Source organism: Colletotrichum scovillei (genome assembly GCF_011075155.1).
Source record: "Colletotrichum scovillei strain TJNH1 chromosome Unknown Contig00008, whole genome shotgun sequence".
In the NCBI taxonomy this organism is placed as follows: Eukaryota; Fungi; Ascomycota; class Sordariomycetes; order Glomerellales; family Glomerellaceae; genus Colletotrichum; species Colletotrichum scovillei.
The window spans coordinates 82,713-108,779 of record NW_023336266.1 but is presented as its reverse complement, the minus strand read 5'-3'; the positions used below and the strand labels follow the sequence as shown (position 1 = coordinate 108,779).

General features: G+C 52.4%; 7 protein-coding genes across 7 annotated transcripts; 2 read left to right on the top strand and 5 right to left on the bottom strand.

Annotated features, from left to right (window-relative positions):
* Nucleotides 1–4,091: 4,091 nt before the first annotated feature.
* On the bottom strand, nt 4,092–6,861 carry HER10_EVM0013297 (retinal pigment epithelial membrane protein). Its single transcript, XM_035482660.1, has 2 exons — nt 6,085–6,861; nt 4,092–6,023 (listed from the first exon to the last, which is right to left on the bottom strand). Exons 1-2 carry the CDS (start codon nt 6,123–6,125, stop codon nt 4,205–4,207), a joined length of 1,860 nt encoding a protein of 619 aa, XP_035331106.1. The 5' UTR covers nt 6,126–6,861; the 3' UTR covers nt 4,092–4,204.
* A 1,108-nt stretch (nt 6,862–7,969) lies between these two features.
* On the top strand, nt 7,970–8,845 carry HER10_EVM0006292 (bacteriorhodopsin; the record flags this gene model as incomplete). The annotated part of the gene is made up of 1 exon (XM_035475882.1): nt 7,970–8,845. One exon carries the CDS (start codon nt 7,970–7,972, stop codon nt 8,843–8,845), a length of 876 nt encoding a protein of 291 aa, XP_035330721.1.
* Nucleotides 8,846–9,923: 1,078 nt separating this feature from the next.
* On the bottom strand, nt 9,924–12,971 carry HER10_EVM0011581 (uncharacterized protein). The gene is made up of 6 exons (XM_035481009.1): nt 12,759–12,971; nt 12,209–12,602; nt 11,741–12,150; nt 11,478–11,687; nt 11,241–11,404; nt 9,924–11,175 (listed from the first exon to the last, which is right to left on the bottom strand). The coding sequence occupies exons 1-6, from the start codon at nt 12,849–12,851 to the stop codon at nt 10,242–10,244; spliced, it is 2,205 nt and encodes a 734-aa protein (XP_035331009.1). The 5' UTR covers nt 12,852–12,971; the 3' UTR covers nt 9,924–10,241.
* Nucleotides 12,972–15,255: 2,284 nt separating this feature from the next.
* Nucleotides 15,256–15,836, top strand: HER10_EVM0011835 (uncharacterized protein; the record flags this gene model as incomplete). The annotated part of the gene is made up of 1 exon (XM_035481253.1): nt 15,256–15,836. Exon 1 carries the CDS (start codon nt 15,393–15,395, stop codon nt 15,834–15,836), a length of 444 nt encoding a protein of 147 aa, XP_035331023.1. The 5' UTR covers nt 15,256–15,392.
* A 266-nt stretch (nt 15,837–16,102) lies between these two features.
* Nucleotides 16,103–16,584, bottom strand: HER10_EVM0000702 (metal ion transporter metal ion transporter; the record flags this gene model as incomplete). The annotated part of the gene is made up of 2 exons (XM_035470472.1): nt 16,103–16,413; nt 16,473–16,584. The coding sequence occupies 2 exons, from the start codon at nt 16,582–16,584 to the stop codon at nt 16,103–16,105; spliced, it is 423 nt and encodes a 140-aa protein (XP_035330374.1).
* A 524-nt stretch (nt 16,585–17,108) lies between these two features.
* Nucleotides 17,109–19,376, bottom strand: HER10_EVM0006419 (metal ion transporter metal ion transporter; the record flags this gene model as incomplete). The annotated part of the gene is made up of 4 exons (XM_035476003.1): nt 17,109–18,193; nt 18,246–18,520; nt 18,594–18,832; nt 18,917–19,376. The coding sequence occupies 4 exons, from the start codon at nt 19,374–19,376 to the stop codon at nt 17,329–17,331; spliced, it is 1,839 nt and encodes a 612-aa protein (XP_035330726.1). The 3' UTR covers nt 17,109–17,328.
* A 2,172-nt stretch (nt 19,377–21,548) lies between these two features.
* HER10_EVM0001421 (uncharacterized protein) lies at nt 21,549–23,899 on the bottom strand. Its single transcript, XM_035471169.1, has 2 exons — nt 22,512–23,899; nt 21,549–22,450 (listed from the first exon to the last, which is right to left on the bottom strand). The coding sequence occupies exons 1-2, from the start codon at nt 22,823–22,825 to the stop codon at nt 22,282–22,284; spliced, it is 483 nt and encodes a 160-aa protein (XP_035330426.1). The 5' UTR covers nt 22,826–23,899; the 3' UTR covers nt 21,549–22,281.
* Nucleotides 23,900–26,067: the final 2,168 nt, after the last annotated feature.

Sequence of the window (26,067 nt, the reverse complement as noted above, 5' to 3'; positions counted from 1 at the left end):
TCCTGCCTTCCATGATTGCGATGCAGCTGCAAGCAACGGGAAAGCACACAGTTCCTTCGGGTTGTCTGTTTCCTTCCCATTCCAATTCTATTTCCATTTCTCCAAGGTACTGCGCAGGCAAGTGCCGCCAACTTGGGAGACAGAAAGAACCGGCTGCCAGAGTGACGGGACCGACAGGCCAAATTGAACAAGAAAGGGAAAGCACTAAGACTCGAAGCGGCGCAAACAACGACAAGTGAGCAGTTGCCAAGACGAGCTTCCTCCAGTCGCCGTCAGCGCCTCCGTGTTCCCCAGCGGTCTCGTGCCGGCGAAACTGTGGAAACGGTGCAATCCAGCCCACTGGACTGACTAACAATGACTGCTCTGAGGTACCTTGCCTAAGGTACCTACCTGACGGCGCAGTCCGCAGCATTATTGTGTGACGCATCAGCCGTCACGGCCCCTGAAGCATGGTGGCAATCACTGGAAGGTATGCTGTAGCGTCAGGTCAGGTCACCCAATTAGGTACCTTACGCAGCTGAGAGAATGCCTTGGATCCTCAAGGTAAGGTAAGGTAAGGTGAGGCGAGGCGAGAAACGGTGCTGATGATGGGAACGCGCAGGCCCGGGGTGGAGAAGCAACGCAGCGGCGCCGCCAAGGAGCACCGATGTCCGCCCAGCGCGGGCTGGTCGTCGTCATCAGGGAAGGAGGGAACCCGCCATCCAATCATGGCTCCGGCAAGTGGCTGGGGTGTCGGGGCCGTTTCTGGCCAGCTGATAGCTGATAGGGGCGGCCACTGTTACCAGAGTGGCTGTGCAAACCATTCGCTTCATCCAAACCGTCTTGCTCTCTACCTAGGAGGTAAGGCCAAGAACACCGAACTCTTGGTCATCCAGACTACCAGTCGGAATCTTTGCTTGTCAATCCTGTCAGTTGTAGCATACAGATACGCTACCTAAAGCTTCTGATCAGGTACCTGACTTTGGACACAAGCACGCAATGATCCGTTCGTTTTCCAGTCCCAACTTCCACGGCCATCATCCTCACTGCGAATGTGATCCCTGCTCATTTGAGTCAGTCGATTGGTCAGATGGCACGCGGCTCTTGGCAAGCTACGCTAGTGCCTCCAGCCCCACTACCCTGATTCCGTTCGAGAAGAAGGAAGGAAGCAATGCCTGGCAAGTTGCAACTGCTTGACTGCATCTTGCAATTGAATGTCTCGTTGGCAGCTGCTCTTTCTCAATCCAACACCTTTGTGCGCTTATCTGCGGGTATTCCTCTTCTACCTTATCCGAGTCATGTACTTTTTTTTCCCTCTTCCCATCCTCTACGCACTTCATTGGGCCCCCAAAATGTGCCTTGTCCAGAGCGACATCAGATGACATTCGTTCCTCCCCCACCAGACCAGACATTAATGGACAGACGAAGGACTACCCTTGCAAACCTTGCGAAACCTTGCGACGGCCAGCTCGCCTTCGCAATGGTATGGAGTACGGAGTACGGAGCAGTCGCAGCGTGTTCCGCCAAGCTTCACCTTTCCTCATCGTATCCTCTGATAGACGGCCACAGACCGACATCGTAGGTATCTTACATCATACCAAGAAGTCTAGCCCGCGTGCCTTGCTTTCCATTGACCAACATTACGCATACACATACACCAACCGCATCACAGTCAACTCGCCTCGCTTTACCGCGTTTTCTTCCGCCCAAGTTGTTTGGTTGGTATTGTCTTCTCTCACTATCGTGACTGGCTTGCTTCCGCTATCCAGCAAAGACGGAACCATGCCAAACACACCAAACAATAGGAACGTCCAGACGCCCATGGAGAAACTAGACCCAAATGTTGGTTGGAGTAACTGTCTCAATTCTTGTGTGGTCTTTCCAAGGCTTGTCGACACCCACAGCCAATCGCGCAATTCCGCACCTCATCCACTTACCCTCCCAAAGTGGTAGGTGAGCAGACCATAAGGTACCTTAGCAATCCTTATCCCGACACACATCATGCCCCAACCTCAGGGACCTGCCATTTGGATCGAAACGGAGTGCCTTGGACGATTACTTCAACGCCCGGCGGGATTGCTTGCTGACCTTGCATTTCCAAACACCGCTAGAACCAGTCTTCTCTTCTCCTCCTTCCACCAACTTCTGCGCAGACGTACAAAGTACACACAAAGTTCCAACCTTCAGAGAAGCGTACGTGGTCTGCAGTGTCACGTTTGGGACCACTCCCGCCTCGACTTGCCCTATCGAAATTCAAACGCGAAATGCTAAACGCCAAGAAATATGCGTCTCCTCAGCTTCATGGTAGCCACTGGAGCCGAGGAAGAAATGCCTGCTCGAATTCAATTATCCCAACGTGCATCAGGATACGAATGCATACTTCCCCTAGGTCTACACGTACCGGTACACTACTGCGAAAGAAGCGCCAACCAACGACGGCAGCTCAAGCATTGTCGACGCAGTGGATCTCTTCTGGGCCAGCCTGCTACGCCGAGACGAGCCTGCATGGCAATTCTCAATCCTCTTGCAGTCCCACGTTCACATGATATCATGAGTAGCCACTCAGCTCAACGATACTATCAGATCATCAAGGAATGCAGAATGGCCAAGTTTCAGCAATGTACACGCCATACCTGGGGAGCCGGTAGCAAGCGCAAACGCCCCGGCAATTGCTGCCACGTATCGACCAGTTCGCTCTACCTTAGACCATGACTGTGGACAAGTTACAACCAATCCACCACACCTTGCAGCAGCCCCGTTTGGCATTTGCTAAGCTTAAGTGCCCCAAACTTTTGCACCAATCCGACGGCTCTGTTCCCGGTACGGACCTTAGATCTGTCTGCCGCCAGATGCAAGTGTGGGGGCCCTCCATGCTGCCAACCTTTGGCTAACCCTCACTGAAGGTCTCGTCTGCCTGGGAATGGAAACATTTCGAGAGGTCAAAAAAGGCATATGGGACCGCATACGCTATTCCAACATGAACCATGGGCCCATCCAAATGCCGGGGAACCTAGGGAAAGAGGAGGGGTAAGAGGAATACCGCCCAGGAAGACGCGGGGGAGCAATGTCCATGAGCCATGGCGCGCCATTTCGCACACGATGCCCTGGGATGGTCTTGGAAGTTGATGTACCTTACAGTCTCGGAGCCCAAAAGTTGAATGTTAGACGCCGAACATTCGCCATCCCTTGATTGACTGTCGACGCCCTTCAGCACTGCCCTGCGGGGTCATTTCTCGGCACTCACCAAATGTCTGGGCATCGCCAGATGATCTCAAAATCCAACATGTAATTATCGCCGGACGATATCGCGGCGAAAAAAGAGTCGTCGACGGCTACAGAAACGGATGTCGTTGAGATTGACGCTTTTCCGGCCCTGAGCCTCAACATGCTCTTGATGAGGGGGATTTGCGGTCCAGGGCCGGGGAGGAGAAGCGAAGGGGGGGCAGGTTCCGGGGCGCTGGGCAGCGAACTTGTGGCATGGGGCGCAAGGTGGAATGCGGCCCTAAAGCGCACCGCAGGAAAGGTTGAGGAGCAAGGTCCAGCCTCCAACGGCCCCATCCAGATTCCAGTGGCTGCCACCTCAGGGCCGGCGACGCAAGCTTCAGTTAGGGGCGGTTGCGCCGTGAAGCCACGGTGCTAGGGCCAGGGGGATGTGCACACAGCGTTGGTGTCACTAGCAATCGGCTGGTGGGTAAGGCAACCTGAATCTTGCCGACGTAACATCTGCCTGCCATCATGAGCGGAAGTAGTCTTTCAGGCCGTTTGTCGATGTGACCAGCCTCGGATGAGGACCTGGATACTGCCAATCTGGAAGTGTCGAGTATTCTGTCTCATCATCCACTGAGGCGTACCACCGTTAGGCACAACGCAAAGGCATCCCTGACGCCGCGTTGCCCCCGTTTTACGCGCGAATGGACGAAGTAGACGGAGTACCTTTTTGTCAGCCCAGCTCACGACACGTAGCAGATGAAGACGGAGGGCCGTGGTGCGATGATTGCAAAGATGTCCTCACCAAGTCCAACGTCTCGCGCATGTTCAATATGTTTTACATTATGCAGTTGAACCAGGGTTCTCATTATCTACTTACAGAACCACGTCATTACGTCTTCTCTGCTCGCTGGAAAGCAAATGGTATCATAGAGGAAAATTCCCCCCCCAGCTGATAACGAGACAGGCCCAGTATCCCTTCAATCAACCTCGGACGAACTTTTCCTATGCTGAATGACTACGAAGCCAGCGTCCTCACCCTCTCAAATGGCTTCTGCTCATCAATCTCTTCTTCGCTAAACCAAGTTCCATGCAATCCATACGGTACGCGCTGCGGCAACTTGATCCGAGCCACGACCTCCTTCATCTCTTTCGCGTCAATTATCCACAACTCGCTCGCGGCCTCGGGCGCACATTCGCCCTGTTCATCGAGCTGAGCTTCGTTAAACACGTATGTCAACAACCAACCGTCATCCTCGGAGTCTGGTTCACGCCGAGGTACAAATCTTGGCTCTTGCGCATACCACCCGACGGGCATGCGAAAGAGCTTGATAGGGTCTTGAGGATCCTGGCTCTCCATGACCTGGGCAATGCTACGTGTATCGACACAGCCTTTGACCGGCTGTGGTGGTTGTGCGACGCCTCTTGCTATCAGTGTTTGAACGTCGAACTTGGCCAAGTGGTCAATCTTTGCAGCTTTGCCAAGGGCAACTGTATAAGATGCCTCGCCGGTTGAGCATCCGTAAACGTATCGAGCTTCCTGCATTGAGTACGCTGGTGCAACGGATGGGAACTCCAAGGAGATGGCCGATAAAGCCCACTGGTGTCTGATGTTGTATTGAATCCCGGGGATGGCCGACAGTGGGAAACTGTAGTAGTACAATCGGCACTGCTCCTCCTCAGCGTACTCGGGAGGCACTGGCTTCATCTCTGGCGTCGGAAGGTTGCCGGCGCTGAAAACCATGGATGCGGAAGTAAGCCGACAGGCCACGAGATTGACCGACACACGAGGACCATTGACATCTGTCTGCGATGAAATCGAGTCCCAGCAGTTGGCGGTGTGAAAAATTGTGCACGGGTTGGTCTCGAACCATTGAACGGCGTCCGGCTGGTGTCGTGGGAAGACTCCGAAGCGTGACCTGCCGGCCGAATCGTACGACAAGCTTGGGACTCCGCGAATCAGGTTCATGGTATCCAGCGACAGCGGCAGGTCCATGATAACGCTGTGTTGTCTTGATACCCCAAAGTCGTGCATCATCTTAGGTGACTCGACTCCAGGAACCGGTAAGTCGAACACCGGAGAGCGGCCGGCTCCGGACTTTGTCGTCGCTGGCACGACGGAGTAACGCACAAATGGCTGGACGAAGGTCGCGTGGAACGTAATGAGCTCCTTCGTTACCGGATCAACTCGTGGATGAGCAGTGGTCCATTCTCTCATGAAGGATACGACACCTGTACCCCCAAAGCCACTCTCGGTGCTTTGTCGCGGTTCATTTTCTGCTGTTCTTCCGTTGAACCAACCAATAGTCTCCAAGCTCGGCAATGCGAATCTGAGAGGCGGGCCGCTTTCACACGTTGCCAATGCTCTCCCATTGTGGAATAGGACGCTGGTGTTGGCGACGCTGATCTTTTTGATAGGACGACCGAAACCTGGGAGTCGCGAGAGGAATACCAGAAACACGGTTCGGAAAACCTCGAAGATGATGCGAAACATGCTCACGGTCGGATTCACCAGCGTCGCAATGCTTGGAACTACTGGTCGCCGCAGGTATTTGTTGGTTTTTGCGTGGCAGTAGACGTCGGTCAGCAGGTATTGGTTGACAAATTCCGGCTGGACCAAAGTGTTCTTTTCACCTGCTCGGCGGAATAGAACACCACTCAGCATGCCATCCCCATCGAACCAGTGCGCCGCTCGGCTCGCATCATCGTTCGTCACCGGGTTGCCTCCATTGCGGACATACTGGCCTCCTGCTAGATCAGAAGGGATCGTGCCCTCATGGCTGCAGGGAGTCAAGGGGAGGCAGGATTGAATCGGCGCAAAGTTTCCTGACAGATAACTACACGAGGAAGCAGTCAGAGATCAGCTATGAGTAAGAGGGCTAAGCAATATGGACTCACGGATGACGAGCATTCTCGTCTCTCCGACATTCGTCTGTCATTTTCTCGTGTAGAGCAGACGTTGCCTAGCCAAGGTATATGCGATATTGTCTATCGAGAACATGTAGGCTCAACTTCAGCGATGAAGTGCAATGTCGTCAATAACGACCGGACGACTCAGACAGCAGGTCTGAATTGTCTTTTGTGAAGCTGACTAGAGTTCAGGGACGGCTGTCGTACTTCAGAATTCCAGGCACAGTTGAAGGTGGGTTGTATCGCCTGGCCGACGTTGGCCGGGATGGTTTCCTGATTGCGCTCGAACATTGGACCACCATTCCCATCCGTGCTCGAACTGCCGACAGACTGCCCATCAATCGATTCTGGCTTGATGACGACATCAGACGACGAGGAACTCGGAAGTTCGGAAGTGCTTAGGACTTTTCTCCTCTCTAGTGTGCGGTCCAGGTCGTCTACGCAAATAATTTCGGATCCGGTTCGAGTTGGACGCGTGGAGACATGCCGCAAGCTTGCCTTTGCTCACGCCCTGCTACAGCTATGGCAATCAGTCAACGGAATGCGATTTGCCAATGCCTCCATAACACATGCGGCCGCCAACTCGTCAAAGAGACTTCGCTTGTAAGTTCGGCTCGTAATGATCTGCAACTTAGTGCGAACCACGACTGTGCAGCACATGGTCACCAGACCTGTTTTGACACAAGGGTGGCAGACATCGTGGACATGAGACAGATCGCGCACACAGCTTGGCGATCGGCGAACCAAGCAGAAGCCAAATTTGTTTTCTTCTTATGGCTGCCTCTAGAATAAAGCTAATGATGTCTTGCCAGCCGTTGGAGCGTTAGCCTGAAGAAAAGCTGGACGGGCTAGACCTGCTGTCCCGTCTGCTGCCAAGTCTTTCGGGCTTTGCGCTGCAGACATCAAATCACTTGCCGGCGCTAGCTCCGGCTTAGTGGGGCCGGGAATACCACTCGGCAGCTTCCGGCCTAGAAGCCGACAAAAGTGGTGACTTCATCGACCTCGAATCCTTTCTTGTTGCGCCAACCGCCTTACGTGCCTACTACGTCGGAACTTAGTCACAATCGCACTACTTTGAGGCGAAGAAAAACAAACTATTTTCAAATCATTCCACAGTCGCACTGAGTGAATTACTTTGAAAATGGGTCGTTTTCGTTCTGGCGCGGAGCAATTCTCCGCTTCAAGTCTGACAACCAGGGTTACAGCCTCCTGCCGTCATGGACTCGTCAAGGATTTGCGCGGGGAGAGAGTTCACAACTCATTTGATCTTATTCGCCTGACCCCGCTTCTAGGCTGAAGGACGAGTGGCAGGAATCCCTTTGCGTTACAGTCGTTTCTGGACGGTTGACACTGTTGACAGGGACGGCTCGAGCTTGGAATACCATAGCGCCCGTCTTGGCCCAATAACCGGTGCTAGCCTAGTCTCATCTGCGAGGGTGTCGCGCTGTTTGGGCTACGGCGAAGCTACTCCTCCATCGCGATGGTGTCCTCGCGTCGACGACTAGCCTATCGTCTACAACTTGCGGTAGGTTGGTGTTTCGAGTCTAAACGTCATCCAGAGCTCATGGAAATCTCAATACCACCTATCCCCTCTTCGTCTGGGTGAAGTCATCCGACATGGCTAGATGCGGATCAACCGGCAGGGGCTTTTGGGATCGCGTTAGCTCGGGCCTAAATCTGATGTTGGCCGAGGACAACAGATGAAGATATATGGCATGTAGCAGCCCCCTCACTTAGTAGACAAGAGAAGAGAAACCAGCATCACAACATTTCCTGCCACACATATTGGCATACTCAACCAGCAGCGCCTCGCTCGAAGTCTCCCGCCAGCTTGCAATTGACACAGAAAACCGAGCTGCGAACAACACTCAAAATGGCGAACGACGCTCTCAACACCAACTCCCGCGTCGGCCAACAAGCCGACCTGGGCATCTCAGCCCGCGCTTCGGACTGGTACTTTGCTGTCTGCGCGATCATGGCGTTTTCCACCCTCGTTTTTCTGGGAATGGGTTTTACCAAGCGAGAGACGCACCGTATCTTCCACTACATCACCGCCACGATCACCTTTGTCGCTTGCATAGCGTACTTCTCCATGGGCGCAGGGCTGGGCCAGGTCCCCATCCAGGTTGAATTCCCCCGCAACAACAGCCAAGTTGGCGGCGCCGGCACACGCGAGATCTACTACGTGCGGTACATCGATTGGTTTATCACTACACCGCTACTGCTCCTGGACCTGCTTCTCACTGCCGGTATGCCCTGGCCTAGCATTATGATCGCCCTCCTCGCCGACGAGATCATGGTTGTCACAGGCTTGGTTGGTGCCCTCACGAGCACAAGCTACAAGTGGGGTTACTGGGTGTTTGGCATGTTTGCCTTCTTCTACGTCGTTTACGCGCTCGTGATTGACGGACGAAAGCACGCCGGTGCGCTGGGCGGGCAGGTCAGCTCCACGTATCGCAACTGCGGCGTTCTCACCATTTTCTTGTGGTTCCTGTACCCCATTGCCTGGGGCGTCTCTGAGGGTGGTAACCTGATCCACCCCGACTCTGAGGCTGTCTTCTATGGTATCCTGGATGTTCTTGCGAAGCCCGGTTTCGGTTTCCTCCTGCTCTGGGGACACAGGAACATTGATCCCACCGCTCTGGGACTGCACATCCGCGAGGCCGGCCAGCCCAAGAACCGCCCTGTCGGCAGCCACGACGGAGATCACGGACACATCGGAGGTGCGGGACCTAGCAACGGCCTGTAAAGCCACTGGGCTATCGCAGCCATTGTTTCGGGGGTACGGAAAGGTATCGGTTTTGAGGAGAGCCGGGTGCATTGCATCTACCTATCAGGGTAGCCATGGGGTTTGGAAAAGTTCCTTGGGTCTTGCTAATCAAAGGGTTACGTTTCTTATTGTTGAAGGACATTGGATCGATGCTGTTCACTCGCGGGCGCTTATACGCGTTGGCTTAATATCTGGTCATGTAATGCTCACACGAGGAGTTGTATGTAGGGAAATTCATTTATACCCATACTTTACGTGACCGACTTTAACGTGAGTGTAGCATTTGGCCGCATGCAAATTGCCTGGCGATTTGCCAGGCGATGGGCTTCGGTGTGGCCTTCTCAAAAGTTGCATGTTCAGCAGGACGCTAGATAACAGAGTCTTCGTGTTCGTACATGAGAGAGCATGACAAATGTTCCAATGTGCATGGATGAGGATCCGTTTGGACTTTTGAAATGATAATCCCGTTTCATCTATGAATCAGGTAGGTAGGCAACTCACCTCATCAATCAAGCTTTGCGGGGTCAAAAAGGCTGGGTGTAAGTCAAAAATGCTCCACCTGGCGAGCATTAACTCTGAAAAAGGAGAACTCGGGGCAATGGAATCTCCGAACAAAAGCATGGGCTTGGATACGGCTTGCTAAATGTAGAAAACTTTGTTGTGACAAGACGTGCCGTATCATAGCCGTCTGAAGATTGAGAAAAGTAGCTTGGTGCGAGAATTCTATGTGTTGTCCTTGAACCTTTTCGACGATGTTTGTAAGCATTTTGTGAAGATGGATGTGGATTTAGAAAAGCTGAGAAAGCTGGCGAGTTCCAAAAGCTACCGATATGACCTAAAATACAGAAATAGAAAAGTTAGGATCTAAGAAAATAGAGCTCCGGGGCTTTCTTCAACTGTATTGCAAAAGACCGGAGTAATCTCGAATCTGCGAATACATTGCTGTAGCCCAGTCAGAAATAAAACCTCCAGAATGATGCCATCCCTTTTTCCATTTTCCTTTCTTCCGAGACATGATCGACATGTCTGTTGGTGCGATTGTACGGCAACGGAAAATGTTGCTTCTTGTGATTAAAGATTCGTACTATTACAACACCCAATTGATTTCATCACTATCTTCAGGGAACGGTGAATACTTGGTGATAAGAATTACGAGACTTTCGCAAAGAGTGGGTTTTTTAAGCACCTATGATGCGTGGATTGTGAAAAAAGCTTCAGAAGACGAGAATCCTGACTGTCCTGTTTGGAGTTGTATCTACTGGGCTAAGGATCTCACGTCTACGCGAAGTAGAATCAGAACCTCCACGCTTCTTCAGACCACAGTATCACGGCGCAATTCTCTGATGTTCTTTTGCTTTCTTCTTCTTCTTTGCTTTTACGGATTTTGCATCTCGAGATTCATATCGAAATTCATCCCCGCCCAGAAGCTATCATCCATAAAACTCAGACCATTCTGCTGGCCAAGTTCACCGATAGAATCCGCCAGAGCGAATTGCGTGTTGAAAGCTGACTCTGATCCGCCGTTACTCAGCAACGCCCCCTGGAGCGCCTGCTCTGCCGCGCCGGACTCGTCCCACGCGAAGTCTTGGTCAATCATATTAATCAAGGGACACAGGCTCTGCTCTAGTGTCGGCTGAGGCTGCATAGAACTTGATACTGCACCATTCGTGTCGCTTTCTACCACCGCCGCCGATGCCGGTGCCGTTGGGTCCGGATCCGGGTCCTTACGGCCATCTTGCTCCTGTAGGATGGAGTTTGGCATCCGCTCCGGGTATTTCTGGTGCAGGTACTTGATCAGATCGGACCGCATCTTCGCGGCGGGACGCCAGGAGATGCCAAGCTCCGCCAGGACCTCGAGGCACGCTTCAATGTAGACGGTACAACACGGCCTTCCCGTATTCGCAAACTCCGGGTCGGGGCTCGCGTACTGAATAAGCACCAGCGCCGCGGTGAGCGTGCAGTGCGTCGCGGTAATAGGGCTCCGCCGGAACGAGCCAAAGACCTGGCGGTACTTTTTGCCGGCGTGGCAGATGCGTTTGGCCGACTCGATGCAGAGGACCTCTGCGCGTTTGGCCGTGTCTGTTTTGAGGGCCGGGGGCGTGTCTTTGGATTTGAGGAGGAAGGGCTTGAAGAGGAGGATGCAGCAGGTGTGGTAGACCATGTGGAGGGTGTAGACTTGGGGCAGGTCGTTGTGTTTGTCGATGCGGAGGTCGGCGGGGAGTTCGTAGAACCAGGTTTTGAGCTCGAGAGTGCAGGATTGAAGGAATGATATCCTTTGGGGGCCTTTGTAGAGTGGTTTTGGGGCGTATCTGAGGGGTTTGTTAGTTGCATGTTCGCCAAAGGGGGTTGTGTGGGTAAAGGGAAGCTGACGTACAGAGCCAGGAGGATGTTCTCGAGGATTCGACAGAGGCCTATCAGACCGCGGTGTACGAGAACCTTTTTATTGCATCTATTTACGTCGCATGAGTCGTTTGCTGCTCCTGCACTCATTTGTTCCGGTGTGTATGTTGATGGAAGATGGACAGCGCCTTGAACATCCTGTATCGAGAAGTCAACACAGACGGCACTCTCATAGTCGTTTGCATATGTGACATAGTGAAACTGATCTTACCAAGAGACTACAGACTCGCCCCGTGTATATGGCGGCAAGTTTGTCGTCGCAGTATAGGGCCCAATAAATCTGCCGCCTCAACTCTACTTCTTCGCTGGACATGTGGCACGTGCCAGACAATGACGACGCGTCAAGGTTGAGTCCCATGTCAAGAGCTAGTCGATTTGCCATTCCTTGGTGTAGCCATCCGGCAGCATCGCATCCGTAGGACTACTTGTAATGAGCATAGAAAACTTTGACACTAGTTCCTTCCAGAAACATACCACATAGACCCCGACCAGAATGGACATTGACTGAATTGTCGTGATGTTCGGTCGTTTCATGTCATAATGCAGAAGGACTTCAGCTTTCTGGAGAAAAACTTTGCCGGCCGAGTTTTGGTCGTCTGGGATGGAACGGGTGTCGATCCTATCTGAGTAGCGTGATCCCAGAGCAAGTATACAGTTGAGTAAACAAGGACTAAAGAAGCGGCCCTGCGTTCTCATACTCTCTCTGAATAGCTTCTCGTCAACCACTTGGCACCAGGGGTTTTGATACTCAAAGAACAAGTCTATCAGTTCTGTGGTAAGATCCTCCGGGTAGACGTCTGCCTCCAGAGGGAGGATGTAACGGTTAGTCTCCATGGACTTGGATGTCAATGGGCTGCCATGATCGTCGGACTCGGGCGTAGATTCTAGAGACTTGTCAATAACCATCCCAGCCGGGGATAATACTAAGCGCCCGATACGCACCACTCTGGAACTCTAAGCGGCCGCTCGCCGGGCCGAAGTATCGCATCTCTCCATCCTGATCATAGTTTACCGATTCATCCAGTGAGAGAGCTCCTTCAAAGGTGGCACATAGGTCGTCAAAGGCTGAAACGCTGAGTCCAGCATCGCCAGCGGTTGCTAAAGTGCTGGCGATGGACGGTAGTTGTGGTGCTGATCCGGTGGCCGAGAGCTGGGCGACGGCAGCCTCAACATCGATGGTGTTGGACTGCAACACTGCTTCCAGGAGATCGATTCGGTTTCTCAAAAGTTGTACATATGTCTTGGAAGCAGGCTTACGGCCGTCCTCTTCACTCCTATAGAGACAATTGATGGAACGTTCGGAACATCGGCCACAAATAGGCCGCAGTCCATCACACTAAAAGTTGGCACCTTTCAGTCAGCATCATAGACTTTTAGCCAGAGCATCAGCCCATTGTCTATACGAGTATCGTAATTTGTGTAAAGCCCGAACTCAGCCGTCATAAAGGTGTGGGCTGATCGACCGACTGGAAGGAAAATATATTCCACCCACCTTTGCCCTTCGGCGCCGACACTCCTCGCACGCCTTTGACGTGTACCTGCGCTTCGGTTGGCTTGCGGCCCGCTCCGACGACGCTTGGGGCATTACAGCGAAGGAGAGGAGACACAAATAAGATGGGCAAGGGTCCTCCACCACGAATGATATAATCCTTTCTGATTCAGTCCGCGGACACCTTCGATTTTGGTTCAATGAGGAAAGTCGGACGTACAACGGTTGGCACTTGGTAATAGTTCGCAATTTCTCTTGCCCAACAACCACGGCACTGAGATAGTCAAGGGCGGGGCCAATCACATGGACTAAATTCAATGGATGACTAAGGAGCGGGGGAGGAATTCATATTCCGCCCTCTGCGTCATGGCACGAATATCTTTTCATGACTTTTGAGCTAGAATTCTGTTGACAAAGAGTCGAATACCACTTCTTACAAGCCAATCCATGGTGTTGCTATAGAGAAACCCTTCCGTTTACAGAGGCTCTGATGCTACCATCAAGGTCTTGCAAGATCTGCTAGGCTGTGATGGCTTCCAGCTCTCCTTCCAGCTCTCCGTCTTGGAAGTGTATCCGGACGCTTTGATCACGCCGGGTGGGGCCGCGACGCGCAGGGAATCTTCATCGAGTTCTCCTGGTAAGATGCAAGTCAAATCCTGTAATATCTGTATGTTGAGAAAAATACACGGGAAGCTCTGATTCTCAACACTGGTTTGGAAGATGCGATAGCGAGAATATGATTGCCTAGACAAGAGACATCGAGTCCCAAGTCCGAGAATAAGACCACCTCCGGCCTTGGCCCGGAGATCAGATCGCGGGAAACCCAAAATAGAAGTCAGAGAAGACCCCCGTGCGGATCAACACCGTGTCGGTTCATCTTATGCCGGGCCACCGACTTGATTACTCCCGTCTTTGTGAGGGAAGGATTCCAATGCGCCTGAGATTATCTGATGCTCTGATTTGTCGCCAATTTCAAATTCTCGGTACGCATGAACGAAAGGCGAGCTGAAGTGAAGGATTACCGGACCTCTGATAAACCTGAAGGCTCTATCGCGTCCCTGATCCCCCAGAGCGCACAAGAGTATAACCTGGACCCCTACCTTGAAGCGCATGCTGAGCGCATATTGGCGACGCGGCTCAGCCAGGGACACTGATACTCGATCGCAACGCCCCGAAATTGACATTCGCTTTCACAGCAACAACGAGGTGCAACCGTCAGCGCCATGACCGGAAGACACGGACAGACAGCGGGTCTACGTTTTAGCGCGCGTGGAACGCACCGACGACACCTCAAGCACACCCTCGGCGCAGCGAACTAGCCGTAATGTCGATCATAACAACGTCTGGCCTTACGTGGACACCCAGACGTTTGTTTTGAAGACTGGATTGGGAGGTGATTTATTGGTGTATTCTCGAAATTTTCGGGGGGAAACGCTTACTTGGAACGACTTGATAAGTGTAATCTCGGCCCGCAACGATCCCTCCCTGATGGCTGTCAACGGCTTACGCCGCAAAGGAGATTTTCTATCACCAGGTCATGCCTCCTTCGACGATGGGGCAAACCTGGGGATATTTTGAGCCTTACATTGACTTCAATGCAATCTATCGTGGATGATCTTGCAAGCGCAGGTCTCACTAAATTGTGGTTGGGACGAAATTAGGGGTTTTGACGACCTCCAGTACCTAACCTCCAAGCTTGCGCAGGTGCCAAGCAGGGCTACAGCTCGAGTCCGCAGGCCGTGTGATGGGAATGCGGAGACTGCTCTCCAGAGACACGCGCAACTACGACTCTTATGCAACAAGATGCATGTCTCGGACGAACACCTGGGTGATGGGCATGTCTCACGCAGCATTCGGGAAGATGGTAGGAGCTTCGCGTCCAAAGCTTCGGGACCAAACGCAAACAGCGAGAGCCAGCGCAGCCGAGCCAAGGTTCGAGAGACATGGTTTCTGGACTGAAACATTTCCAAGAAAACATTCCCATCGAGACAACTGTTCACTGTTCCTTCTCTCAACGCCACATGTCTATCATACCAAGTCAAATCCCTCTGTTTTCGTACCGATATCAAGACTCTGTTAATCTTACCTGCGTTAACTAGAGCCCCCCACGGACTTCTCCACGGATGCCCGCCTCCTCTTCCCCTGGGCCCCTGGAAGGACAGACAAAATCCGAGCCCATCAGCGTGCAGCATCGAGGTCTCCTAGCGTCATGCTTCAACGTCCGGCTCGGCGGGAGCACGGTCGGGGCACGGCCGGCCCGATGCCACTTAGCCTCCCTACTTGCGTCTCCTGCTACTTGCCCCCCGCGAACCATACCGTCCTGAACCGTCAGCGGCGCAACGGTCGGTTCACCCTTTTCGTGGGGCTCCGATGGTGGAATTCAGAGTTAAGGATGAAGAAAGTATAGGGGGGGAGAAGGGGGGCAGACGGGGTTGCGAGGTATGGAAACATCCAACCGTCCGAAATGATTGAGTTTGTTGCTGGCCTGAGCGAGGTCAAAGAAAGACATCTATAAGAAGGTTCCTGCTGGTCTTTGGTCATCGTGCATCACTGGCCTCGCCTTTCATTACATACTACAGCTAGCAACTAAACATACTCACTTCCTCGCGATTTCCCCAATCTTCAACCACCACCAAAATGCCTTCCACCGTCGTCTCCACCCCCGTTCCCGCCGGCGTCGACCGCAACGCCGTCCTCTCCGCCATTCACAACCACGACCTAATGGTCAAGACCCTCTGCCCGGCTCTCATCTCCTACAATCTCGAGTCCGGCTCCGTTGGCGTCGGCCAGTCCGCCACCTACTCCGTCACTGACAAGAAGCCCATTGGCCAAACCACCTACCAGCTCACCATTACCAACCTCGAGGACGGCGTCGATACCCTCGTCAACGCCAAGCCCCCCGTCGGAACCCTCGTCATCAACGGCAAGTGGCGCATCGTCAACGAGGCTGCCGGTCTCATTCTCCGCGAGGAGGTCGACATCGAGGCCAACATGCTCATGAAGAAGATGGCCAAGGGCAACGTTGAGAAGACCCACCCCGAGCAGCACGCTGCTCTCCTGGTTCAGGCTGGCAAGGCATAGATGATGTGTCAAAGCGACTATACCCCACTGGCTGTGTTCATCGCCTTTGGAATCCGCTCGGTGTGATTGGCGTTCAACGGATACTGGGATCTTGTGATGAGATTACCTCTGATACAATAATGGGAATATGACTTTTTGGGATACTATAACATTTACTCTCACATGTGGAGCTGCTTAAAATCTTGTGTGCCGTACTTTCGTGACTTGATCATTCCTCATGACGTAGGTTGGCGAGAACTGGTTCTGAATCCACCCAATCTCAACGCTCATGCCTTCGAAGCTTCTTCGGGAACGTGAGCGACAACTTCGATCTCGACCCGCATATCGTCCTCTCCAAGCCTCGGGACTCCCACGCACGTCCAAATCGGCTTATGGTTCGGCATCCACTTTCTAAAATTCCGTACCATGGCTGCCAAAGCTTCGTCGTTAATCGGCACATGGTATGAGTTGACTCGGAACACCTGTTCCCAGCCTGCTCCACCGGCATCTTTGAGGTTGAGATCCACATTGGCGAATGCTTGATCGATTTGGGCGTTAATCTCCTTGTAAAACTCGCCCGTCTTGGGATCCCATCCGCCTGAATTATCGTGTTAACATGTGTTTGGATTTGAGAAGACTATTGGAAGCACGACATACCTTGACCAGAGCACTCAATGCGGTCGCCAATTCTCACTGCCTGGTTGTAGCTGAAACCCGCGAGATTTCTCTGGCCTACGCCTTCATATGAGTAATACTTTAGATGAGACATGTGGGCAATGTTTTTGGGACTTCAAAGAATTGAGATGTGGTAACTAGGCTTTGGCTCAAAAGGATTCAGTACACGTAATGGCAGCGGCTCCAAATTACGTCCTCGCGATTCGACAGCTTTTTATATATAAGAACCGAGGCAAGCTGCGCAGACAATAAACCCCGACGTCATGTAAAGATAGCGGAAACTATATTCCTTCACATGCGGAGCGCCCTAGGCTCTCGTAGCGCCTGACTCGAGCCGATCCGACTACCTATGCGGGGCTCTTCCGACTACAGAGTAGACACATCTACTTTCGGAACCTTTCTACCTTGGCTGCTTTGTTACAATACAATTTCTAACAACCTCTTGCCTGAGAGTCGATTACTAATCCCACAATGTCACACGAAGCATATGAGATCGTACCGCTCTCTATCATTAACCATTTCTCTTCCCAAAAGGCAAAATCTTTCTTTTTGTGTGTATAATGTCCCTCTCCGGGAGACACGAAACTTTTTCATGAAGGGTTGAACCTCACCTAGAATACGACTTGACTAAACACACTGGTTGAGCAGTGCAGTCGGATCAAAGCTGATAGAGTACGAAACCAAAGACAAGTCGAAAGTCAAACATAGACAGAGCAGACCAAGTCAAAACAAAACCAGAGACGAACGACTTTTGAGTCTCCATCTACACGCCATCATAACCTTTACAGCAGAATTACCCCTCACCGGGCATACTGCTAGTTCTCATCCCTTCACTCACTCACTCACCCTTGCCAAGCAGAACCAAGTTAGCCACGTTCATCGCGGCCATGATGACCCAAACCAAGACCGCAAAGCCAGCAGTGTACCATGAATTCGCCATCTTGACGGTACCGTCAGTAGGGGTTGCCGTGGACTCTTCCTCGTCAGTCCCAGTATTACCGACCCTGAATCGGGCGCCGCCTCCCGGCCCATCCCGGACCGTCATGAACTTATCTCTGCAGGTAAAGTAGATCAACGGCGCAGTGACAAAAGGCAAAACGACACTAAGAACAACCTGCGAAGCATTCAGCGCCTCGCTGACGCCCTTTCGTCCCACGGCGCCGGCAATAACAATACTCGGCGTGACGCTGATACTCCGCGTCGCCAGACGTCGCAGCCAAGGACGGACTTTCCAGTTCAGTGCGCCCTCGCTGACCATCTGCCCAGCAATGGTACACACGATACCCGCAGAGACTCCAGAGAGAAGCAGTGCGAGAGCAAAGATGGTGCCCGCCGCCTTGGAGATGGAGTCCTTGAGGAGTTGGTGGATGCTAAAGATGTCGGCGTCCGGTGCTTCGGGGTTCCCGTAGAGGGAGACGCCCGCGACGATGAGGATGGCTGAGTTGACGAAGAGGGCGAAGGTGAAGAGGGAGATGCTCAGCTCAGCGGTCGAGGTTTTGAGGGAGTGCTTGATTGCTTTGGCGGAGGGCACGTAGTAGCCTTTATCGATGCTATCGCCGTTGAGGTCGACTTCATCCATTTCCGGGGGTAGGAGGTTGTGTTTTGTGTCGTACTCTCGGAGACGGGCTTGGACGATGCCGGAGCCGAGGTAGAGGCTGTGTGGCATGACTGTTGCGCCCAGGATGCCGCAGGCTTGGTATAAACTGCGTGCTGTCAGTAAGCCTGTTCTGGAGGAGAGGAGGTGGGGGTTGTTACCCTTGCGACTCGACCACGGCATGCGATGGCAGATATCCCTGAAAGACTTCCCCAACCGGCGTATCCTTGATGAGCGATAGCTGAATACAGAAGCAGACAACCACGGCCAGCACCAGGCCGATGATGAAGTACTCAAAGATTCGCAGGCCTCTCATGGATCCGTGGGGCCTGTAAAAGATGAGAATGATCATGACGTCCAAGATGGAGATTGCGCATCCTGCAACGAGAGGTATGGCCGGCACAAGCAGGTTCAGGCCGATTGCGAAGCCAATCACCTAATCAGCCGCATCACTTTAGTAAAACTGAGGCCTTGGAGACGGAGACACAGCAAGTATCGGCCAAACTCACCTCGGCAATATCTGTTGCGATGATGGCAACCTCTGCGAAAACGTAGAGGACGTAGTTCATCCATCGCGGCAAGAAAGCCCGACATGCTTCAGCCAGGTTGAGTCCTGTGACGGTACCAAGCTTGATACAGAGGCTCTGGAGGAAGATGGCAAAGAGGTTGGACAATAGTACGACAAAGAGCAATCTGAAACGGTAGCTTGCTCCTGCAGCGACATCTGTTGAATAATTTCCGGGGTCAACTGTGAAAGGTGAGGAGGGATGTTAGTCAAGTTCATTCCTTTTCGCGGGTATTTACGGAAGGAGAGAGCCGGGAAGAATCTCACTATACGCAACAGCAATCATGAACCCGGGCCCGATAAACGAGCCAAACTTCACAATGGCCTTCTTCACCCGGCTGTACAAGACCTGATGAATCTTGGGCGTGTCTCCTCCATCACTAGGGGGAAGTTGACGTGAGTGAAGGGTAGGGAGAGGGGTCGCGGGGACCTCCTCTCCCTCGGGTAGACCAAGTCCATTAGACTTGGTCGTCGCGGCCGCAGCCGCGGGACCGGAGCCACCTTTGCCCCAATCCACATCGTGATAGGATCGCGATATATCCCTGTCGCCCGTCCCCAATTCACCCGCCAGCGATAGGCCCTTGTCATCCTCCCCCGGCTCTAGGGCCCTGGCGTTGACGATGCCGTTGAGGTCTTGGTTGGTGGTCAAATCATTGGACAGATCGTTCGGGCTCTGATTGTAGCCTTCCCCTTCGTAGGGTTCGTCTGTACGAGACGGACGATTCATTGTTTCGCTGCACTGTACTTCAAAGTAAAGGGCTAAGGAAAGAAAGGCGTGAATGACTTCATGACACGCGTTGTCGTCAAATCTAGGGTTGTCGGCTAAGCGGCTACTCAAAACTCATGACTAATCACAAGACACACCTAGCGGGCCCGTCTAGTTTAACGTCGGCTATTGTTGCCATTATCTACAAAGATGCATCTCAAACGGTATTCACTCATTTTCTCTAGATACTCATCACTGTTTGATATCGGAAGCCGCCGTAAGATGAAAAAGTGGTTGTTTCCTAAAGCGGCAAGTACGCTATGAAATCCACTTTGCCAAGCAGCCAAGCAGCCAAGCAGACTAGAGAACTCATGGTTGCATGCAGTCCATTACTTCAAGTGACCAGAAACTCGGGATTTTATAACGGTTACAAACATTTCTAGATCTTGTGTATCTTGCCTCTCCATACAAGAGAAGAAGCTCGTTGTACGTCAACTTGATTCGCGGCTTTTTGACTTTCATTCCAGGACCGTGAGAGAAAGTGATTGACAAAACTACGGATGATGAGCATAGACATGGATATCAATACGTCAAGTTACATGGGAATCGACGACTACTTATAAAGTAAAAACACCACAGGTATGCATGATGGAAGCCATCGTTCTGCATCTGTATCGACTGATTTTACGAAAGTTTTGCTTGCCTGAGCATTCTGTCATACGTGGTAGAGTCGCAGACATGGGGCCTGATTTAATAGGCATGAGCCCCTTGATCACATTTCATCCGAATCAATATGTTAGACTCGTGCAGGTGATTACTTACAGGAACTTCGGAATCAAATTCCTACCTGAGTGACGAATGGCTCTCGTTTACAGATCCCGTATCGTTCAGCATGCCATGCAAGATGGGAATCAATCCTCTAGACCAACAGCCCGGAAGCGGTTCCAGCAGATCTATATCGAGTTTTTACGGATAGCTGGTCACAAAAGAGGAAACCACTTTCATTAAACCTGGTCATTCCGACACCAAATTCAAAATAGATAAAACAAAGCAAAAGTTGATAGTAGAACTGTAGTACCGATAGCCTTTGTATCCTATAGGCTATGGCTGGCAACCTGGCTACTCTGTCAACTGCTAAGTTGGCTCCAATATGAATATGCGGAATTTTGTAGGGGCAATAGCAAACTACCCATCAATCTGATCATATTTCCCTCAGTCTACCTATAAACAATCTCAAAATAGAGCAGAACGAGGAGAATGACTGCACTCAGATGTAGTGACACCATCCAGGAGTTTATTTCTGGGTGAATATCGCAACCTACATCGCGCTCTTACTCGTCGAAAGGGCATAGAATTTGTGTTAAGTAACAGGAGATTGATGTTAACAATTTGCCATGAACAGGCAGCTATACTGGGTTCTTAGCTTATGGACGATGAATGACTGCTTAGCGTGCTAGCCTACCTTACCCAAAGTTGCATGTCGTTAATACTTTTTCGCCTATAGCCACCAGTCAACTCCCGTGCACTCATTTGGCGTCAGGTCCTCGTCTCAACAGACCCAAATGTCATTCAGGAATCTTTAAGCTGACGAGCCCTCCCAAATTCAATTCTTTCGCCCCACTCCAAGCATCCGATACTGCAAAGCAGCAGACATCGAAAGCCTCTGCCACGAACCCGCGTCCCGGACCCGATCGCCGCTCCCGTAAGACCGATCATTCCTCACATGTCGTCAGCTTCCACCATCCCACCAACACACATACGAACACCCCCTCTACCTCATCTCGATGCTCATTCGGTCTTGTGGCGGCTAGAACCGCCAATGGCAGCCTTCTTCAAGCACCCTCTCTCCGACGTTTGACGTAGGCTCATCCTCTGCCGTCAGGTTGCCTTCTCTACAACCGTCTTTGATTAGCTCCATGTCGATCCATAAGCTCGGTGGGAGCTTCGTGTAACCACCATCGCACAACGTCGCGCTTGTATGGCCTCGTGTAAGATGTCGTAAACCCTTTCACCCCTCTCCAACCCGTCCCAAGGCGTTTTTGACAAATTGTCGATAGAAATGCCTGGAATCGAGCCTTACTCGACAGAATCTTTCCTCGTGTGCAACTTGGTCCCGTAATACGAATTGTCCCGTAATACGAATCGATGGTGGGTGCTGTGGGCGACACCGGTAATCGGTGGCAAATGACGTCGGCGTGCTTTCGTTATGTTCGGAAGTTGGTGAGGGATCTTCGTGTGGCGCAGGTCAACCACCACAAATTTCGCAGGCCGCGCTCGTTCGTGACTGAAAACTATTGGGTATCGTCAATCTTACAAAAAGTGGTCGAGACTGGAAGCTGTCACTTGATGGCCCCATTGTGATTGCGGAAGCCAGGTCGATACGGATGGATGAAATAATTTCCTTTGGTCAATTCGAGGTCGATACCTCTCCCCGCCTATGGCGAGGTATATAAACAATATGCGAACGTAACCCCAAAGGCCGTAGCCCTATACCAAAAACCCGAAACGCCTGATGCTGTCCTTTGCCCAATATGTCATTTGACGGTTTGTCGAAACCCCCAATGATGATGATGTTCGTTAGTGTACAAGTCGCGAGCCGATGCAAGTTTTTTTTTCCTCTCCAAATACCGTGTCCGTGCCGTAAAGCCATAAACGAGTTTTCAGTATAACGCTATAGGCCATTTCGGCCACAAGGGGGTATCATGCCCTTCGCGGGCGGTGTCCGATTAGGCGGTGTAGTGGGTGCTCGAAGAGCACTTCCTTGGTGTGATTGTTCCTGAATGGCGTCAGGATGCGCGTTCCCCTTTATAGGTGATCAAGCTGTCGCGGTCTGAGTGCGAGTCCACAATGGTAAGGAGCGATTCAACGGGGGTGATGTGGTGCAATCTGTATCCTCCTCTTCAAGCTGGAAGTGTTTGTAGGATCCTTATTTCTTGCCCTTGGTTGGCGCGGCAGTGATTTTACTCGTGGTCATGAGGTCGCCAATGTATTTTTGGAGGAACTTGTTATTGTTATCGAGCTTGTCATGTTCTTCTCTGACGGCCTCGATGCGGTTGAAGATGGTCAAGAGCGAGTCTTGCAAGGCCTTTGCGTGTCTGTAGGGAAAGGTGCTGTTAGTGATTGGCGCGTCTCGAAGTGGCAGAGGGTTTCGGTTACCTCTTGAGCTCTTCTCGCGCTTCCCTTCCAAGTGCTTCGATGTCTTCACTGGTCCTCCGTGGGCTCATAGCCCTCACGTCGTCGGGTCCAAACTCTGCATCTACTGGGCCCACTGCCGAGCTGTCCCGGGGTACCACCAACGGCCCGCTGCTCTTTCTGCTGGGCAACCGAGGTCGGATAGGAGTTGGCTGGTGGATGTGGTGCTCGTCGTGTTCGTGATCGACAGAAGAAGAAGACGAGCTTGATTGGGACCGCTCGATGTGAGGAGGGAGATGCGATTGTTCGCTGAACTGTGCCTGGTGCTCGTTGTCCATGTTGACAACGTTGTCGAGTTGGCTGCTATGATTGTGCTATGAAGTGGTGATTGTCGGTGAGAGTACTTCGCGAAATTGCTGGCGTTTAGGGGACGGTGTTGATTGATTCGATTGCCAAGGGGCAGGAAAAGTTGGTTGCTAAAGAGCGAGGAGGGCGGCTCAAAAGGCAAATGTGGTTTTGAATGGATGCAACTCCGTCACCAGACTCGAGTTGAGAAACGGGGTCTTGCCACCTTGTAAAGCAGGGTCAAGGCTCTCTGGAGCAGGCTCACAGTGGCGGAGGAGTCGAGGATGGCGGCGGAAGAGTCAGGTGGTTGCAAAGGTGGTATTAGTAGCGGTGATGGCGGCGGGTGGTGGTGTATATGGGGCGTGGATTATTATGGAATGTAGGGGTATTGGTGGTTGTATTCCGGAAGCAAGTAGGGTCCTACCGGTCTCGTAGGCAGGGACAGAGCCGGCGGCGGGAGGAGGAGGGAAGAAGAGCAGATGAAAAGGAACAAGCCGAGTGTCGAGCAAAGGGGAAGAGGAAGAAAAAAGGCGCGGTGGGCCGCAACGGGTAGTGTATGACTATGAATGGGGGGCAGACGAGGTCTCGTGGGTAGTGGGTGGGTTTTTGGGCAGCCTCTGCCTTTTTTTTTTTTTTTTCTGCGCTCAATTTTCCCTCTTTCCTTGTCACTTCGTCTTTGGGGGAGGGATTCGTATGGGCTCTGGGAAGAAATCGTCTCTCGCGCCGATTACTTCTCTTTTGCTGCTCCTTGAAGGTGGGGGTCGTATGGCAATCGGAATTTGGGGACCGAGAGAAAAGAGAATAGAGACCCAGAGAATAGGTGACTGAGAGTGGGAATGTCGTGGAAGTAATACGGGATTGCGACGGTAGGGAAGACCGAGCGAGAGAACGGAGGTGATGAGCGACAGCACGTCGTAGACTCGCAGGTATGTATGTATGTATGTACTCGGTAGCGTGCGGTTGCGTCGACGGCCGTGGTAGCTGTACATACAATGGAATGCGATCTGTGGGATTGGCAGAGAAAGAGGTGAAAGGGTCGCAAATAGCTGGCTTGGCTTGGGTGGGTTTTGCTTCAGGCGTTGACGTTTACAGGCGGCCAAGTTGTCGCGATCTGCGGTACTCAGGACCAGTTGCAAAGAATGGGATGCCCTCTTTGGCCCTTTTGGTTGGACTTTGGAGGCTTTGTGGTGTCGATCGAATTGGGGCCCTTGCCAGACTCCCACCCAATGTCGTAGGAGTCGAGGATTGAGTCTGCGGCAAAGGCAGAACCGGGGGCTTGGGAGCTTGGTGTGCGAGGGCGCCTTGAGTGCTGCTGGGGGTGGTGGAGAGTGACGATGGACACGACAGGGGTTGCCGAGAGGGACCGCAACACAACGACAGGGGCGGGACAGTAAAGGTCGAAGTGGCAGTCGTCCGTTGTAACTGGTTGTTATTCGTAGAGTGGCCCGGTCAGGCTGAAGCGGTGTGGAGAAGGATGATGTTATCGCAACCGTTTTGTCGCCGTGCGTGTGTCGTGGGTTGTTTTGCCTCTGCAACTCTTTCTTCTGAGGGGAGGGGGCTTCTACTGGGACTGGGTTTGCTTACTTTGCGAGACTCGAGAGGTGTTGCGTAGCTGGGTGCCTCTGTCATGCCGTGCGGCTTGGATGGTATTCTTTAGGGTATTCGCAGGTTCGCCTGGTCGGTGCGGTGCAAGCTGCGAAGAACTTGAGTAGCCAATGTAGTCAGCTAGGTAGGTAGTGGCTTGGAAGCTGAATATTGGGAGACGCAGCTGGGGGCCGTGATGCTGTGTTGCTGTATCCAAGCACGGTGTGGATTGCGCGTGGCTATGTAGGAATGGATGGCTATGGCATGTATGGGTTCGTACTAGTATTTCCGGGTGTGTGGTGAGGAAGCGGCAGCATGGACGGCCCCCATGTGATGTTAGATTGACCACCGAGTCCAGTGGAATTACGGGAGGGTCGAATCGGAGATGGTGAGAGCAAGCTGCCACACTGCTCCGGTGCCACAGTGTCCAATAGTGCCTATGGTAGATCTTGAGCGTAATCGAGTTCGTGATGCTGCTTCTGTGGTAGCGGTCTGCTCATTACTAGGGATATGCAAGCAGGAAAGATGGCGGCGACTGTGGTCTTTGGACTATGTAGTCTGATGTGCTGACTAGAGACTCAAGTCGAAAACAGATCGTGCTTGAGCCCTTGAACCAGCCATGCACCTATGGAAGCAGAAACACGCCGAGCAGGAATAGTGTAATAGTGCGCAGCGGGGTGGCACGGCCTGGTTGGAATTCGAGATTGACGACAACCTCAGAGGGCGACGGCGTGTTTGTGATTGTTTGCGCCTGAGACGGATGAGACTGATGAGACGGACGGATGCCAGAGAGGGGAAGGGCGGTACGTACCGAAAAGCTCTGGTCACTGGGCTTGTCCGTCAGGGCACCTTCAGAAGTTCAACCTGGGGAGGAACACCCAACTTCCAAGTACCTTGGTATTGAAGCAGGTAAGGTGAGGTAAGGTACCTAGGTAGGCTGTTGCTAAAAGCGTCCAAGTGCCCGGTTAGAATGGAAGGTGAGAGGAAGCATTTGGGGGGCAACGATGAGGCAAGGAACCGCGCAAAAGATGGGGAAAGCAGGGAAAGACCTGACGTGGGAAAAAACCTACCTAACAGGGAGGCTACCGCATTTCACCGAGGGCTTGGTGTACGTACCTCAGGTCTTTCCATTGGATCCAGGGAAAGTATCCCCGTACCGCACCGGCGGGTCCTTTAATTCGGTGTCCCTGACCCTGCGCTTGCAAATTGGTGTATTTCTCTATGTATCTTGGTACTTGTCCACTTGACCTGAGGCATTCTTTTTCTGCCCACATGTCACGCTGGCCTTCCCCACACATTGTGACGTTGGTCGGGCATGTCAGCATCGCACCCTGATACGTATCCAAAGGCACATGATCCCCTACCTGCGTAGATACGTATCTACGTACTCTGAAAAGACGGTCTCCCTTCCGTTGCTTTCTCTCCGGCTTCCACGTCCACTTCCACTTCCCGTCCCGTAGCCAATTGCAATTTGCTGGGTGTCACCGTGCCACACCGGACGAGCTTCCGTTCTTCTCATCCTCATCCTCGGCCTCTCCTTCCATCCTGATTCATCGTACTCCCCGTCCTCCGGGCCTTTCTCTCCTACGGTCCTACCGCCTTTTTCACGATGTGTTGACGATTCTGTAGCCTGAACTCGCAGTCTGGTCTA

Excerpts from the sequence above, each read along its gene's own strand:
- HER10_EVM0013297 (XM_035482660.1), bottom strand. The coding sequence starts at position 6,125 with ATGACAGACGAATGTCGGAGAGACGAGAATGCTCGTCATCC. Across the intron at positions 6,024-6,084 it reads GACGAGAATGCTCGTCATCC|TTATCTGTCAGGAAACTTTG; the intron begins GTGAGTCCATAT and ends TTCCTCGTGTAG.
- HER10_EVM0001421 (XM_035471169.1), bottom strand. The coding sequence starts at position 22,825 with ATGGACAACGAGCACCAGGCACAGTTCAGCGAACAATCGCATCTCCCT. Across the intron at positions 22,451-22,511 it reads GCGCGAGAAGAGCTCAAGAG|ACACGCAAAGGCCTTGCAAG; the intron begins GTAACCGAAACC and ends CTTTCCCTACAG.
- HER10_EVM0011581 (XM_035481009.1), bottom strand. The coding sequence starts at position 12,851 with ATGCCCCAAGCGTCGTCGGAGCGGGCCGCAAGCCAACCGAAGCGCAGG. Across the intron at positions 12,603-12,758 it reads GTCGGCGCCGAAGGGCAAAG|TGTGATGGACTGCGGCCTAT; the intron begins GTGGGTGGAATA and ends GCCAACTTTTAG. Across the intron at positions 11,176-11,240 it reads GAGAACATCCTCCTGGCTCT|ATACGCCCCAAAACCACTCT; the intron begins GTACGTCAGCTT and ends CAAACCCCTCAG.